Source organism: Manacus vitellinus, unplaced genomic scaffold, assembly GCF_001715985.3.
Source record: "Manacus vitellinus isolate BGI_N305 unplaced genomic scaffold, ASM171598v3 scaffold_2_pilon, whole genome shotgun sequence".
In the NCBI taxonomy this organism is placed as follows: Eukaryota; Metazoa; Chordata; class Aves; order Passeriformes; family Pipridae; genus Manacus; species Manacus vitellinus.
Window position 1 is genome coordinate 15068739 of NW_021940208.1, and position 12515 is coordinate 15081253.

General features: G+C 35.0%; 1 protein-coding gene across 2 annotated transcripts in view; it reads left to right on the forward strand.

Moving 5' to 3' along the window:
- The window catches only part of TNFRSF19 (TNF receptor superfamily member 19), a 59129-nt gene that overhangs the window by 5802 nt on the left and 40812 nt on the right, over positions 1-12515 (forward strand). Inside the window, exons 1-3 of one of the 2 annotated variants that reach the window (XM_018071497.2) lie at positions 59-188; positions 7056-7144; positions 8783-8893. In XM_018071497.2, coding sequence (XP_017926986.1) covers positions 7079-7144; positions 8783-8893 — 177 coding nt within the window. In that variant the 5' untranslated portion in view covers positions 59-188; positions 7056-7078. Of the gene's footprint in view, positions 1-58; positions 189-7055; positions 7145-8782; positions 8894-12515 lie in introns of those variants that run through there. The other variant, XM_008920770.3, reaches the window with a different exon arrangement.

Genomic DNA, 12515 nt, shown 5'->3' on the forward strand with positions numbered 1-12515 from the left:
GGGTCTCGACAGCTCTGGAGTCGCCGCTCCACGCCCCGGAGTGCGGCGAACAAAAAGCCCTTGAAAGCTGTGCTTTCATGTTCACAAGCGCTTCTCGTGTCTGCTGCATAAATGAGCTGCTGTTTGCTTCAAACAATTTTGGAGCTGGAGTTGAAGGAATAGGAGCTACTAACTTTTTCTTGTGGCGGGTAAGAGCTTGAAAAGCCCCAATTACGGTTCTGTTTGGTGAAAAGCCTTTGATTGTTTGACTTCCTTTGCTGATGGCTGTCTCCATTAATTTGACCTTGGACTGAAAGCTTTACCTGACGTTCATGAAAAATCTCGATACTTAATGCCTATTTACCACCTTTATGTTTACAATTGCTTCAGATGGATGCTTTTATCAAGTCAACAAAGTGGTCTAGTAGCATTTAGTGAGTAAGTGGCAAATTGATTCAATCTCTAGGTAGGTTTCTTAACTCCTGTATAATCTCTTTCAAGCACACCTTCACCATCAGATGTAAAACAAGTTAGGTATGTCACCTGGAAGCTTTTTACCATAGAAGAAGGTTGGTTGGTTTTGGGGCGTTTTGGTGTGTTGTTTTGGGAGGATTTTTTTTTAACTAGAAGTAAGCTTCTTTATTAGTTCAGTAGTAAGATACTTAAAATATCAGTGAAGGATGCAGTACATTACTTTTTCTCAGTTTCCACAACTTGCAGTTGCAATCCTAGTAGAAGAGAATGCTGTGAATGAAAGTAGCTCACGTCTGTGGTTTTTAACATGCCATCCAAAACCGCTAAAGGGTGGATGGATAAATGTAATATATTGGCATTGCACCATTGCAATAGTTACTGTATTAACCAGCTTATAAACCAATGCTTTATAATTATTGATTCCTAAAAATTACTATATCTTGGTATAACTGAAATATGAATGTATTGTTCTTATTGTATTACTTATTCACATATCTAAGTACAGAAGTGTCTCTACACTGAGGTGTCATCTAGCAAACTAGTGTCTCCTAGAACTTGAAGTGGGTGAGATGCATTAAATAAAAGGAGCAACAGTTTTGTTAATCACAGTTTTGATGCTGAAGCACAGAATTGTTCATTATTTGTAGGAGTAGTCTGATCAGCTTCGGTGCGATTGGGACTTCTTGTGTGAATCACTGGTTCTGATCCTCTAAAAACTTTAAGTGTAGAAAAAATGTCACCACACTGCAACTTTGTTACAATATTTCACTCTAATTTCTAATTAACGATAATTGGATATGTTGAAGAACATAGATGATAAACTGTTTTGTCACCATTATTCCTGTAAAATCAACTTCAGCTAACATAAGTTGAAGCATATGGTATTTAGAGAAAGCACAAATATTTCTGGCTATGTGTAAATCTCTTTTTTTCTTCTCCCTCAGCCCCTAGAATAGATATAAATGTTTTTGATCACCAGTGATGTTTAATCTGCTACCTCTGTCTTTACAAAATTAGAAATAAATTCTTAACTGCCTAATGTTGTATGATTTCATGTATGGCAGCTTCTGAAAAATACAGATCTATTCAACATGATATTTCATGTGATGAATGAACCTTAGCTGACAGTAAGGGTGTTTTTTGCCCCACATGGGCCTTCTCAGAGCAGTTGGAGCAAATGTGGTCAGACAAGACCTCATTTACTTCACAAAGGGGAAGAGTACAAGGTTTGTGGGCAGGGTGTAAAGGGAAGGTGTTCTAGAACTATGAGACAGAATAAAAATATGTAGTTCTGTAGTGGAAGTTCTTGTCCCTAACTTGCTCCCTTTCTTTGTCATTGTAGCAGTGTAAGGTGTAAGTACTTTCCATTCTTTCTTGTCTGTGGGGCACTGACTCTGCTAAAGCCACCTGCCACTTCTTGTTGTTTTATTGCATGCAGTTGACAGCTGCAGGTGGGAAACAGGGTGGTTAGAAGGGAGCTGAGACCCTATTGTTGCATAGCAGAGACCTCTGTTGGTAAGATAAGATGATTATGTTTTTCATCCCGCTTTCTTATCCAGAACTTGTCAGAGTACTCTTTGCCAGTGTTATAGAGAGCATGAAAAGTGGTCGTCAAGTATGAGTATCAAATCTAATACAGGAAACTTATAAGACCTAGGAAAGTAAAGTGAAGTGAATTTCAAGTTGGGATGCTTTACCCTTTCTAAAGTTTCCCTTAGAAGATGGATGATGTTAACTTCAAAGTTTCAATGCTTATATGTGTGAGAAACCTGCTAGTTAGCCATAATTTAATCATGCTGCTTTAATTCTTGAGGTGGTGTGTCTTTCATGGTGGAACTTTAATTTTTTTGGAGAGAAAGAAGAAATATTTTTCTGACATGGACTTTGAAATATAATGATGACTACTGCTCAGGCAAGCAAGTAAACATAAGAGTAAATTTTGGAGGACAGCAGATTCTGGAACCCTGAAAGGCTCGAAGTTCTCACTTCTGCAATGTATTTATTACATATTCTTAACTTACTGTTTGATATTGCCCTCTTTTTACATATGCGAAGTAGGCCCCACACTACCTTAAAATTATGCAATCATGTTTCTTAATGCAAGTTCTCTCTCCTGAGTTCAGTACATTACAAATGATGATTGCTTTTCCCTAGTATTGCTAGGGAGCTAGCATATTACTCTTAACCTAATAAGATGTATTTTGAATGATGTACTGACCTCAAAAAACTATGTCCACAGTTTTCTTTCTTTTAATAAAATTGAAGATAACCGAAGCATTTTAAATATCAGTATCTGGACAAGAATAAATAATCTTTAACCTCTGTTTGCTTACACATATTTTAGAGGCACAAACTTATTCTAGATCTTATTTGAAAGCATATGAGGTGAATGGCTTGTGTCCAACAGACATCAGTGTAATGCCACTTGATATCATGAGAGAACAAATTTGCCCAATGGCAACATATTGTGAAGTGCTGCAGTGTCTGCTTTTTAAACAGGACTTCTGACCAAACTGGAGATAGAAACAGGAAACATGGGGCTGGCACAGTTATAGCTCCTTTGGGCCTTGCTTTCAATACAATGTGCCTTAACTATTAATGTGCCTTTGCATTATTTTTATGAAAATGTTGTAGCGACAGAAACATTTTTTTGTGCTCTCAACAGTGATCATTTCTTGTACACTGGTTTATTTCTTTCTTTTAGGTTATAATCAGTATATAGTCTTAGGTGATTTTTTAGTAGGAACAATGGCAATGGGCGTGATGATGGCATGGTCCAATACCACAGGCATTCATTCATACATGTCTGCTGAAGTTATTTGAACGTGTTTTGGTGCTAAACCTATTGAAGTGCACTGATGTTTAAGGTCCATAGACCTGCAAGCTTCTTTTGGAATATTTGTTGATTATAGAAGATACATCCTAGACCTAAACTAAAAGATCGCATCAAACTCTTAACGATCAGTCAAAAAATTGAGCTTAATAAAGTGTATAGATAAGTTGAAGTCCATAATAGTCGATGCCAGTTCTAAAACACTTGATTTTGAAAATTTACTCTGGGTTGTGGGACTCCTGATGATTGAAGGTGTTGGATTTGGCAAGAGTGTTATAAAGGCAGTAGATTTTATTTTAAATAGAAAATATTTCACAGGTGCAATAAAATTTCACACCTAAGTCAACAGAATGTATTTTGGTGCAGGATGCTTTACCACGTGCTTTCTGTGTTCTAAAAGTCTTTGAGATACATACTATGACAAGATCATCTTGTAAAGACATGGTAATTCCAAAACTGAAATACAAGCTGTCAGCGTGACCAATAAGATTTTTAATATTGCTCGTGATTCTGTACTACCTTCTGTTAAGGACTTGGTTTTTATTCTGGTTGTGACTGTAGAATATTAAAAACATGAAAGTGCATAATTAGCTTTGTTTCAATATTGATTTTAATAAATTGTTTTTATACTGATTTTTTTTACCAATATTAAATCATCAGGTTATTGCATACTGGAAAAGAGGTATAGGATTAATATGCCTTTATTACACAAAGCTAATATAGTTTTATTTGAAATAATTAATCTACTGGGAAGTTATTTGGGCTGTTCTTAGTTTTCTTTAGTTTTCCATACTTCAGGTAACCTGCTCAGAAAGAACAGACCTCTCAAATTTTGTTACAGCTCCATATTTTAGATCATTAGGCTCAGTATAGCTCACCAGTATTGTTTGTATTGACAATTCTATATGAAACTTGACATAAAAATATACAGTTTGTATTGACAATTCTATATGAAACTTGACATAAAAATATACAGTTATTACAATCTTCAATTTCTTTTTGATATGTCACACATCTGTTTTCAGAAGCAAAAGAAAATATTGACATTTACAATAAAACATACTTTTAACCTTATGAAGAATCCTACTTTTGAAATTTTGGTAGTATTATATAGATGGTCATAATTACATAAGTACATTAGAACTGTACCATATTTTATTTATTTATTACTAAGGAATATAATGACTATAAATTGATATGACTTGGAATAATCACTTGACATTCAATTCTAAGCAACTCAGTTACATTTACAGCTTTATTTCACTTCACACTTCTGTAAAGCTTTAACTCCTATAGCAATTAACAAAGCATATGAAGTATTTATTTTTTCCACTGCTGCTATGTGAAATCAAGAAGTTAATGTGGATTTTTCTCCCAAATCCCATTAATTTCAGCATGATTCTTTAAATTAATGTTCAATCAGTTTATTTCATTTAGCTTTTAGGCTTTTAGCTTTACTGTCTTGTCTTCTCTGAATCAAGTCAAGCTTGTTTTACAGGACTGCTTTACTGTAATACAGGAAAGAATTGTTCATTGTATTACTATTCTTAGTTTTAATTTTTTTCATGACATTACCACTCTTGAATTTCTGTAGCATTCCAAAGGGAATGAATAGCAAAATTGAACATGATCAAGATTAAAACTTTCTTGATACTTTTTTCAAGGTTACTGAGGTGCAAAGTCTCACAATTTGTCTCTTATCTAATCTTTTTTTACTTAGCAGATACTCAGTTACTTTTTGGCCAGAAGATATAATATATGATGTGTGTATTTACCCATTTGGTATCTTTCAAAAAATAGATGAGAAACATTTCTTGAAGCTTCTGAGTTCCCTTAAAAGTATTTTTCCTGCTACTCTGTCCACTGTTTGGACTTTGCTTTTACTAGAAATTGTTTTGTTCCTAATATACCTAATTTTTTTCAGCATTAGCATTGTCAACTTCTCATGACAACCTTGTGCACTTAATAACTTTTAAAATTTGTTGACTCTCATTTTTCATTTTTCTACTTGTTCTACAGTACTTTTTAGATGAAATTGTTGTTTCTGTTATTCAGAATTAATTCTGAGATTTTCCATTTTGTGTTTCTTGCCTTATTTTTTTCCTCAGACTTAAAAAAGCAACGTATGTTGAATACTATATATGTATTTATTTGTATTACTTGATAGAATGTCTTCTTTTTTTTTACCCACGATGGCATGCATATAATCTGATAATTGTCATTGGCCTATGGGCCATTACCATCACTGAGTGAGAATAACCATAAAAATGTAAGCTTGGCTTTCCAGGCTTGGCTTTCCTATAGAGTGTCCTCTGACACATCTCTTTGCCTGTTCTGTTCTTCCTCAGAGACTTTAGCTCTTTTTGCACTTGAAAATACAACTTATCTTAAAAGATATCAATAATGCCACTGAAGTTTACTTTCTTCTTATTGATTAGAATTTATTAACTAGGGTATTCATGCAGTAAAATGTGAAATTTGTGTTAATTGTAGTTTATACTCATTCTGGTTGTACATATTTGGAAGCATATTATTGCAATAGTTCAATGTTGTAAAGCATTTTGCAACTGTTCTTAATATTTTCTATAGTATTTTCCTCATGTTTTGAGTTTCATCCTTTCATTTGTCAGTCTCTACTCTTAAATTATAAAAATTTCTTATTTTGTCCTTTAAAACAGCATAATTAAACATCAGTCCTTAGGCTCTGAAGAAGGCCAGAAATGTTTTAAACATTAATTTTCACGTGTTGCTGAAAGCAATTATGTTATACAACTGTCATATTAGGTATATTAGGATCCAATTCAAATACCATGTTTTGTAAGGTGGATTTATTAATTCTTTTCTTGTTATTGTTAGATTTCAGAACTAAAATTAACAGTTGCATTTCCAGGTTACCGACAAAACCAAAAAGTAAGAAACTGGACTTTTAACACAAATAATCCAATAACCAAAAGGAAAGTAAGCAGAGAAAAAATGTTCTGTTGTCCAGGCACAATATTCTTAATAATTGCGGGGATGCAATTTGTTGATTAAATAATCCAACAAAACATCCCGATCTAGAACTTCCTTTCCATAATTGTTTCAAATAACTTCCTTTTTTGTAATTGTTTGTTCATTACTGCTTCTTAAAAAATAATTAAGCAAGGCTTTATGATCCATTTTTTCTTCTTTTCTGAGATTATGATTAAAATTGTCTGAGACAGGACGTAATTCAGTTATGCTGTCTGAAATGTCTTCTATAATAGTCTTTGCCTACCAGATCATAAACGGTCATGTTAACACATCTTTAGAAGTAATATCCTTTAGGTAGGTTGTAGAAACAGATCCTGTGTATGCCTCCAGTGGCTTGCAGAATGAAGTAAGAAGAGGTTTTGTTAGTTACTAGGCAAACCCATTCTGCTGGACATTGCAATACAGAAGGAACATTCTCATGAACAGCTATATATTTGGCATATCTGAAGAAATTTATTTTTGTCTGTTGATCACGTACTTGACTGGACAAGCAAGAAAGATATGTTAGGGATGTTAGATTTACAAATGTTAATGTTCTCTAATCTAGACTGATAGCAGTCTCTTCTTTTGAGAATTAAAGCTATAGAAACTTTGTGTTTATTGTCTTGCCTTTAAAAGGAGTATGATTTTTAAAGCCTATATTTGTTGTTTAGCAGCTTCCAGGGAGCCATCTGAAATATGTTAATGGCATTGACAGTATATATTTTGATGTGCTGAGTGACATGAAGTTTTTTTTCCCTTTTTATATTTTTTCTAGGGAGAAAGGTTTAATTGTAAGAAATGGATGCCAAAGGATTACAAGGAGATGATAAACTGAAGATGCTCATAATTTTACTAGCATATTTGGTAAGTTAAAAATTAACATTTTTTTCCCTGGGTTGAAAAAAACTGTTTTGAACTCAGAAATTATGTCTTTTGTTTTACACATTACTGCTAACACTAAAAGTATTAAAATGCTAAACGGAGACAATTGCATACATGTTTTACTGATTTGAAAGTAAGCTTGGTCAACTGATTTGTGTAATTCCTTGTTCCTCCTCACATGCAATTATAAAATTTTACCTTGTGAGCCTCTTCGTGGAGGAGGAGGAGGAGGACAGAACAGAACATAGAGGCCAGTGGACCAGGTCAGAACATAGAGGCCAGTGTAGTGCTGTGAAAGTGGTACTGCTTCACTTCCAAGATGGTAGGAATTTGCAGTGACCACCTCTTTTTGCAGAATGCTATATACATAATTTGTGAGTTTGGAGTATTCCGTTTATCGACAGAACATGGCATAGGACACAACTCCATTGTCTACTAAGTGTACTTAACTCTGGCTTGCATAGGCAAGGTAATTAATTCTTCATAGCTACCAGAAAGGCTTTGGTCCTTCTGAAAAGACCAATACGCAAAGTAAGAATTTAGTAGCAGTTGTGGCAAAAGGGCCGCAGCAGTGACTGCCCCGGGCAGATGGAGCTCGTCAGCCCTGTAAGGCCATCCATCTAAGAGAAGGTCACTCTAAACAAGCCTACGTCCTGAGGACCTCACTGCCACCGTCCAAGCTTGCTCGGCCCCGGCAGATGAACCTCAGGATTAAAGGGTGGGCTCAGTTCAGCGCACACTGTGTCTCACCTAAAAAAATCCATTGTGCAGGCTCGAAGGGTAAAGACCTTTCCCAAATCTTCGCTCGCAAAGACTGACCATACCCTACCCTGTGGCAAACACTTTCTGTGATGGATGCCCCTATGTAAATATTTAATTTAAAATTCTATTCAGGGAGCTCACAGGGTTTGCTAATATTCCTGGAGTAAAATTCCAGAGACTTTGCATGGCTGATATTACTACTTGTGGTATTTCTCATAACTGTAGTTTCTGATTTAGTCAGATAATTGGATTCTCTCCCATTTGGCCCATTAAATAGAAACTGATAGTAAAATTTAAAATAAATAGTATTCATACAAGTTCGGGTTGGGTTTTTTTTTAAATTTCCAAAAGGTATGAGTGATCTTTTAAAATCTGTCAATACATATATTTAAAGGAATAGGTTTTACCTCATTTATTCAATTGTTGTAGCATCTTTAGAAAAATAAAAAATCACAAATAAATGACACAGTTAAATGGGATGTGATGTAGCTTACTGTCATGAAAATTGCTTAGTAAATGGTCATGTACATTTTTCTTAAAGTGAAGGTGAGAAACTTAACCCATGTTCAAACAATAAAGTATTTTAACATTCCAAATATCAGGTGATAATTAACAGGTGCCAAATATCAAGTGAGTCTTCTGAAAATTTTAAAATTATTGCAAGTCACTGAGTACTGAGGCCCTTTAATTTTCAGGCCACTTAGTCATATTTGGAGTTAGATAATTAATTTTCATGGCCATATTTAAAGTTTTTGATAATGTGGAGACTCATTTTTAAGATCAAAACATGAATTTATTTCTCAGATTGAATACATTTTGATGATTTTACCTTTTTGGGTTTTGGTGGGGTTTTTTTAGCTAAGTAGGGTAATTTGTGAGACTGGAGACTGCAGAGAGCAAGAATTTAGGGACCAGACTGGAAACTGTATCCTCTGCAAACAGTGCGGGCCTGGAATGGAACTCTCAAAGGTAAGGAAATCATGCTTTCTGCAATTTACTTTGTTTCTGATAAGTGTGTTTATGTATGTGATTTAAAATAATGGAGATCTGTGCTTACGTGGAAATACTTTATTATTACTGTTTTGGCATTTGAGCCTTTTACAGTTTTTCAAGAACTGTGTTACCTGGTTCTCTTTATATAAAATGCTCAGTACAGAAAATGGTGATGCCATTAATAAAGTAGACAGTACCATGGGCGCTCAAATTATTTTTTCAAAGGTGAGTTAGTGCTACAAATGGAAAAAATCTACAACAAGTTAACACTGAATAACCTCACTGTGTAGAGAAGAATATGAAAAACAAATTTCAAACTAGTGATTGGTAGACTACTGAACTGGGGAAGGGAGGCTTAATTTTTGCAGTGCTGGCATTCACAATTGGTTTTGGATTTTAGGTGACAATGTTTAAATATTTTCTCTATGACAGCTTGTTTTAATAGAATGGTTTATAATAAAAATAAGGTCATAAGTACATAAATACAGGGTAAGATTCAAGTGAGAGCTGACATATTTCCTTAGAAGAGGTCAGAGATAGGTGATTGTTCTGTTTTTACTAGGTCAGTGGTTAGAGCATTTTGGGAAGCTAGAGTCAAGTCATGCTCAATTTCTGTGTTTTACAAATTACTAAAAATGCTATAAACCTAATTCCTGTCTTTACTGCACGTAAAGAAAGTTGAGGCCAGAAAAACACATGATAATATTTAGAAAGCACATAAGAAGTCCTTGATAATGTCATGGAGAAGGAAGTATTATTATTTTGAGTTTTATGTAATTGTTTTTTGCTTTTGTAACAACTCCATCTCTTCCAAAAGAAAATCCTCATAAAAGTTTTGGAGTTACCAGGTTTTTTAGGAGAGCAAAAATGAATCAATGGAGATGAATACTGACTGAGGTTATGGGCTTGGATTCAGTAGAACTAGGAAGTTCATTTGGCAAAATTTTCAGCAAAATTTCAAGTCTGTATGCAAGTCATGAGGGGGATCTTAGTTGTTTTCAGCACAGAGGAAGTAGATGCTGTGTATGAACAAGGATGGAGAATAATGAAGGAAGACATAGCTGAAAGAAGGAGGCAGGGATATGTTGGGATTCACTAACTCAATTACTGGAGGTGAAAGAGACAACAGAATAAGTTATGTGTCGTGGGGAGATTAGGTGTTTTGGGCAAGCAGGTGTGTTGTGCTAGAGGTGTGAAGATGGTCAGGCAAAAGAGTGCAGGGTGGTATCATGAAGGGTGAGCAGTCCTGTCAAGGTTCATGCATAAGCATAAGAGTCTTTCATCAGTGTCCAGCCACTAAACTACATCTTGTCCATCGTTAGAGTGTAAAGCTGTGACCAAGACATAACTGTACAGTCAAATCCACAACTGATAGGTGGGGCCATAAAGCACATGCCCTTTGCATATAGAAGGGCAAACTCTGTATTGTACTTCTACTAATAGTGTAGAAAGGATGTTAGAGGTGGAATTTAGGGTGTTTAGGGGAATTTAAAATGTTTTGAAAATTTAATGCGAACCATTACTAAGTCTGGTGTGTATTTGTGTTCAAACTACAGCTAGCTTTCAGTTTATGACTTTGTATTTCTTCCTATATTCAGCTCTGAAAAAAAAGCACAAGTATTGATTTTGTGTATGGTTTGAAGGGATTTACTGAAATTGAGTGACACATTTTCCCTATCTCTCTCCCCCCCCACCTTACCGTGGCTAGTGTTCAGTGCATTGACAGAATACTTAGTTTCACACTTTAGTGAGAATTGCTTTTTATGTCAGGTAGTATTAGTTAAGGTTTCATCATGCAAGCAGTGCTGCTGAAGCAGAGATTTGAACATGACTTACAACATGGATGTGGTTTTGTTTGGATGTTTTGGTTTTTTTCAGATTGTCTTTAAATTTGTGAACTCAAAGGTTCTAGGAGGTGTTTTAATTTATAAAGGTACTTGTAAATATGGCACTTTATAACAGTGGGCCAGTACTATGTCCATTGATAAAGCTTACTTAACTAGCTGGCAAATAAAAAACAAAAGCATAAAAACTAACGCCTTCAGTAATTACTCCCAATTTAATAAAGGAACGCTAAACTAAAACAGGGAGGTTACAGTTTGCAATAGTACACTATTCAAGTTATGTTTTTACTTCAGCTATTAGTCCTGATTCTTAGGACTTAAAATATGAATGCTTTATCAATTTTACTGCGTAGGCAATTACTTCTCCCAGTCATTAATAGACTTCCAAAAATATTTTTTCTACTATACAAAACTGAAATAACTAAAGAGATTTTGCTCAAACCTAAATGTGAATGGAAGCATAATTTCCTTTATAAATAGAGATACAATTTTCTGTGAATTATAGCGAAGGATGTGATGCTGTGGCTGTTACTGAAATGTGCTTGAAAGTAGTCTTGCAGAGCTACAGCTTGAAGCAACAAGTATGTTAAGTCAAAGGTCAGAATGCAAGGGCAAAAGGGATTTAATATTATACTTGAAGTAATTGGCAGCGCAAGAGGAGTTTTGTTTGCTTGGGTTTTTTACATATGTGAAAGCAATGATGTAATCATGCTGTAGTTTAATAACAGTTTCTTAATACTGAATAATGTGTCTGTTTTCCTATCAAATACTTAGTCCTCATGGATAAAATCAGATATACTGCTGGATATGTGAGCATGATTGTATGTCTAAGTATATGGTGAAATACAATGTTAGCGGTACGTTTTTTTGGTTCAGTTCCCCCTGAATGTTTTAAGCAATTGACAGACAAGTTTCTTTTTTCTTTGTAACAAACCATCTCAGCCTATATTGTTGAATATAAAAGCCCAGCTGCCATGTAGCAGTGGACCATGTGAACCATTGATGTAAACATATGTCCTTAATTCCTTCCCTTGAAACTCAGTTCAGGTAGAACTTCTCCTGCTGGTTAAATTGAAGCAGACCGGTCCAATGTCAAGGACTGAACTGTAGAGCCCTCACTTTGCTCTTGTTTATGAGAAACTACTTCATCTTAGTTACAATCTAAATATGTAGATTTTTTTCTTGTTATAAGTAGCTATACAAAAATATAAGACAAAATACCACCTGTACAGAGCGGATTTATGTATGTGTGTGCGTATATATATACTTTTTTTTACAACTATTATTTACAACTTCAGTCATACATATATGACCTTTGTTGCTATACTATGTGAACATTTCATACCTCTAAGTTGGGGAGATGCTGTTGCCTTTTCTCAATTTATACATGAGACACATAAATCAACTTGCCCATGGACATGCAGGAATTTTTTGGTGAAACAGAGTAGACAGAGGCCATAGAATGGAACAAGAGGACAGAAGCTCTCTCTTCACAAGGCACGGCATGGACAAGACAAGGGGCAATGAGTGCAAGTTGTACCAGGAGGCAGGTTTTATTTCTATATTAGAATGAATTTTTTTACAAAGAGAAAAAATTTGCTGTGACAACCTCCCTAGGAACATGGTAGAATGCCCACCACTGAAAGTTTTTAGGATGCTATTGGACAGGGTGCAAGATCATCTCGGTTCAGGTCCCTGACCCAAGAAACTGTGAAACAGGTGTTCTTTCAACGTTCCCACTCACTTGGCTGTTC